This window comes from Etheostoma cragini, chromosome 13 (assembly GCF_013103735.1).
Source record: "Etheostoma cragini isolate CJK2018 chromosome 13, CSU_Ecrag_1.0, whole genome shotgun sequence".
NCBI lineage: Eukaryota > Metazoa > Chordata > Actinopteri > Perciformes > Percidae > Etheostoma > Etheostoma cragini.
This window is the reverse complement of record NC_048419.1, coordinates 7877101-7881684: the sequence shown is the minus strand read 5'-3', so window position 1 is coordinate 7881684 and position 4584 is coordinate 7877101. Positions and strand designations below refer to the sequence as shown.

Genomic DNA, 4584 nt, shown 5'->3' with positions numbered 1-4584 from the left:
TCGGCCTTAGCGGCCTGTCTTTCTTGTCTTTGGCTTTAGGATTAGCGAAAGTCGACATTCCTTGGTCTTAAACGGTCACGCAGGGACATAGAAACAGAACCAGGATGATATTGTCGAGCAAACTTGGTTAAAGACTATCTAATCTAATTCAACCAAACTAAATGAGGCTAGTATAAAACCCCCCTTACGCCTGATTTCAACCGGTTGCAGAATGGCTGCAGATCGGCTTTGCTGCGTGTTGGTTCCGTGCTCTGCCATCCGTCAACACCCACCATGTCCGGATTTGACCAACAGCTGAAGTCACGAGGACCCACGAGATCTTGCAAAGTCATGTAGATTCAAACCACAAAACCAACAACAGTTTGTTTCAATCCAGAGGAGTAGAGCGGAAACAACTCTGTGTTGTGTTTTCCAGGTGTAGTGCAGGGAGATATGATCTGTCGTCTGTTTTAAACCCTGGAGCGCCTTTGTTGGACAGTCTGGTTGGTTTGAGGTGCTGTGAAAGCTCATTGGAGCTCTGGTGCATAAAAAACAACCAAACTGCTCCATATGAAAATGATGGGTCTCAGTTCCCTTCCAAGTGCACTGGTGTTTGTTTCACTGTAGGTATGAACATGATCCAACCGAAATATAAGAAGTGAACAACAAAACTGTGCATGTATTATTAGCCCGCATTTTCAACCTTGCACACAATTTAAAGATGAATGCGTGATTTAAGGGACAATAACTTTCCAATCCGAAACCTATTATGACAACACATCGCTGGTCATCATCTCTCTCCCTCCCTCACTGTCTGCCAGCTGCTCATATTGTTTATCTTCTTCTAAAATATGAGAAACACTAAAGCAGAACCAGAAAACCCAAAACATTATGAATTTGATTTTGTTCCATTATTAGTGAGGAAGGATGTGTTGGCAAGTTTCACTCAGATATTCTGCCCAATAAAAAACAACTGTTTCAACTTTGTAACATTTGGTTACGTTTAGTGCGTTTGACAAAGTGTAGTGTGAACACTAACTGAACCATATGAAAAATGCAACAATGTTCACAAATTTCACTGAGTCTATTGAACTATTGGTGTGAAATCACTAGTTACACTTAAAGCAACACTAGATAACTTTTCCTGCTTCAGTCCCCACTACAGGTGGGAAGCAGAATTGTCCATTACATTACATTCTCCAGTACATTCATAATGTAATGTAATGGACAATTCTGCCTCCAACCTGTAAGGGGACCGAAGTGGGAAAAGTCCTCTAATGTTGCTTAAAGGCTTTGGTCATTTGTGTTTTTATTTTTTTGTCCAAAACCTTGATTTTTCTTGACTGAATGATGTAAAACAAAAAATCTAAAGATGAGGCACACTTTGAGGTGCTTTTCACAAAGCAAACATTAAATCAGCCAGAGTGAAGTATGGTTAAGTGTATCTGAATGTCACAGATGAAAGGACAACACAAACAGTGCCACACACAAAAGCTCTCTCTCTCAACTGATGTCTGGACATGATTTGAAAGCAACTGTATAAAAGCCTAGCTTGAAGGCTACAGGCAGAAAAATATGACACCATCATTGGGGTTATCAAGTCAATAAACCAATAGTCTATAGTAGCTTCTTTACACGCCTGAACAGGAAGGTCTGGCATCTCCCAGACCCCCCCTCCTCAATGGGAAACCAAACTACTGACCTCATTGCTCTGCTTCTCCTCCTCTGTTGGACTGAGGTGTGAAGCCTCAAGCCTTGTACACAATGCAGAATATGTGTAAATTGTGTCTATTTTAATGCCAGACAAAAAAGAAAAGCATTCACTTTTTGTTTCTGGATAGAAACCCCCCAGAAACTGTGGTTCATGACTGTCATACTGCGATGATGTACGTTAACACTGCCATTGACAAAGTGATGCATTGGTTCAACATTAGTTTCCTTCATAAAACAGTGCAGCTGCAAAATCCCCCTGGTCATAATTTACCATAATTCGTTTTTGGATTAGACTAGAGATATCACACAGCATCAACATCTGTCCAGCCACTTGCTAGTCCTCATGGACACATCCACTGATAATAACTCTGATAGAAGCACAGTTTTACCTGATAGGGCTCCTGCCAGCTCTGGCCGCAACTACACTCAGGAGGCCACAGGTCACAGCTGCCCCCCTTGGCTCTTACTGCCGCCATGCGACTGGGGCTTCTAGGGGATGTGCTGTCCAGATGCCAGGTCGCCATCCGGCCCACCCTACGGGGAAGGGTGGCACCGCCTGGGACTGATCTGTAATGGTACCGCTGGCAAGGGTGCTGCTGCTGGTGACTGTTGGGATGCTGATGATGCCAGCTGAAGGAACACGGCACCTCCCCACAGCCCTCCCTTCCATCCAAGTCTGCATAACAACTCTGCTGTTTGCTCAGGTAAGCAGTCATGCTTCCACCACGCAACACTAACCTCTGCTTACTTCAACACTTTGTCTAGTGCTTCTTTTGTTCCTCTTCTGTAGGTTTACTGGTATAGTCATCAAACACAAGACGCGGTCCTGCCAGATGTATGAGTCGCTTAGCTCTCTCAAAATGAATGAAGAATGAACCGACTGCTGCCTGCTGTAACTGGACTGTGTGTGTGTGTGTGTCTGTCAGAGCTTCTGGAGTGAAAGAACAATAAAAGAGAGATAACGAGAAAGGGGAGGGAGGAAGAGGGAAGAGAGAGATACTGGATACAAGTGAAATGGAGTGAGGAGAGTTGAGGGAGGAAGGAATGGGGTGAGTGAGGGGGGAAACAGGGAGATGAATAAGAAAGTGATGGGAATGAGAGAGGCAGATAAGAACAGAAGCAGGAGAGAGAGAGAGAGAGAGAGAGAGAGAGAGAGAGAGAGAGAGAGAGAGAGAGAGAGAGAGAGAGAGAGAGAGAGAGAGAGAGAGAGAGAGAGAGAGAGAGAGAGAGAGAGAGAGAGAGAGAGAGAGAGAGAGAGAGAGAGAGAGCTACACTGGTTGCCAGCCCTCTGTCAATAAATGACTCAACTAGCAGTGCTGCTTGACAATAAATCCTTAGGCTGCTATTGTGGTAATGGCTGCATCTGATGGGTCAAAGACAAGAAGTTAAGAACATTTTTCTATTCAATCGTTCTGGGTTTGGGAAACAAAGCTTTGTGGGACCAGATCTAAACTTAAAACAGAAATTAATATTTTTATATTATAAACAGATTAATGACAATGTGTAATGTGAACAATGTTATTTTTGTGACAAACTAGTCTGGATCAATTGAAGTGTGTTTCCAGGATAAAGCCTAATAACTGGCACGTGAGCCATAAGTCAGATGTCCCTCACCTTCCGCTCTCTTCCGCTATTCTTTTGAAGAATCAGTCCTGCTTGGTTTGTTCAGGGAATGATTTACAAAGAATGTTTACAGCATATCCTCTCTAAATGGGACGTTTTGGGGACAATTGGTGGAATTGTTGTGGAAGTACACACAGAGATAGGCTTGTAAAAGACAAGGAGGTTTAAACATGTATCAGCTAATTTATATAGCTAATGTTACTGTATTGTGTCAACATCCATCCATCCATCCATCTTCAACCACTTATCCGATATTGGGTTGCGGGGGCAGCAGCTGTAGTAAGGGACCCCAAACTTCCCTTTCCCGAGCAACATCAACCAGCTCCGACTGGGGGATCCCGAGGTGTTCCCAGGCCAGGTTGGCAATATAATCTCTCCACCTAGTCCTGGGTCTTCCCCGAGGCCTCCTTCCACCTAGACGTGCCTGGAACACCTCCCTAGGGAGGCGCCCTGGAGGCAGGTATTGTGTCAGCAGTTAACTTTATTTAATATTTTATGTGGCGTTTTCTTTTGCGGGGTGTAAATGTTCCACCAAAACCAAAAGCCACCGTTGCTGCGTCGGGATCTTAGCACCACCCAAGACAACTGTGATTGGTTTAAAGAGATGAAAACCACCCACAGTGTTTCTTTTGTGACAAACACACTGAGAATTATTTCCCAGCTCTGCAGTTCCCATTCAGATCTACTAAGCATTTTAGCCTCTTTTAGCTCACTGTTTTTGTTTTACATCCTGCAAACTCAACTTTCAGCAGCTGAACATCCTGCAGCAGCAGACAGCTGTTTTCTGTAAAAGCTCTGACAAACCCACTGTATGCTACTTGCCCAGCTCCAAACAGCAGACAGACGGAGATATATTTTCCTCAGTAACTGGTGGAGACCAAAAAGAGCTAAATTGAGGATGAATGTTGGACTTACTGGGATCAGGTGGACACAGTTGCCTGCTGAATGTGGATATACTGTATTGGTAACTACAGTAGTTGCTAATGAGGCAAAGAAACATTACCTTGATTTAAAGAGCTACATGTATGGCACTGTGGAGCTAGCACCATATCAGCAAACTTCAACAAAAGGCTTTTTAACTTTTAAATGTGCAACTTTGGACTTCCGGTGACGCCATGCTGTAAGCAGCAACCTAGAAGTTGAGCTCCGTCCAACCGAATACTAAATAACCCTTACAAACTAGGAGAAACCCGGCACTACACCACAAGTTTACAATGGCAACGTCTTCTAGAAACAGACCTGCAACTAAGCAGGATGCATCGAAGGAGA

The 4584-nt window shown here is 43.9% G+C and overlaps 1 protein-coding gene across 40 annotated transcripts in view; it reads right to left on the bottom strand.

Moving 5' to 3' along the window:
- dlg2 (discs, large homolog 2 (Drosophila)) overlaps window positions 1-4584 on the bottom strand; it is a 291611-nt gene that overhangs the window by 72707 nt on the left and 214320 nt on the right. Inside the window, exon 1 of one of the 40 annotated variants that reach the window (XM_034889515.1) lies at window positions 2082-2424. The exons of the other annotated variants lie outside the window; for them this stretch is intronic. Coding sequence (XP_034745406.1) covers window positions 2082-2408 — 327 coding nt within the window. The 5' untranslated portion in view covers window positions 2409-2424. Of the gene's footprint in view, window positions 1-2081; window positions 2425-4584 lie in introns of those variants that run through there. 40 annotated transcript variants of the gene reach the window in all.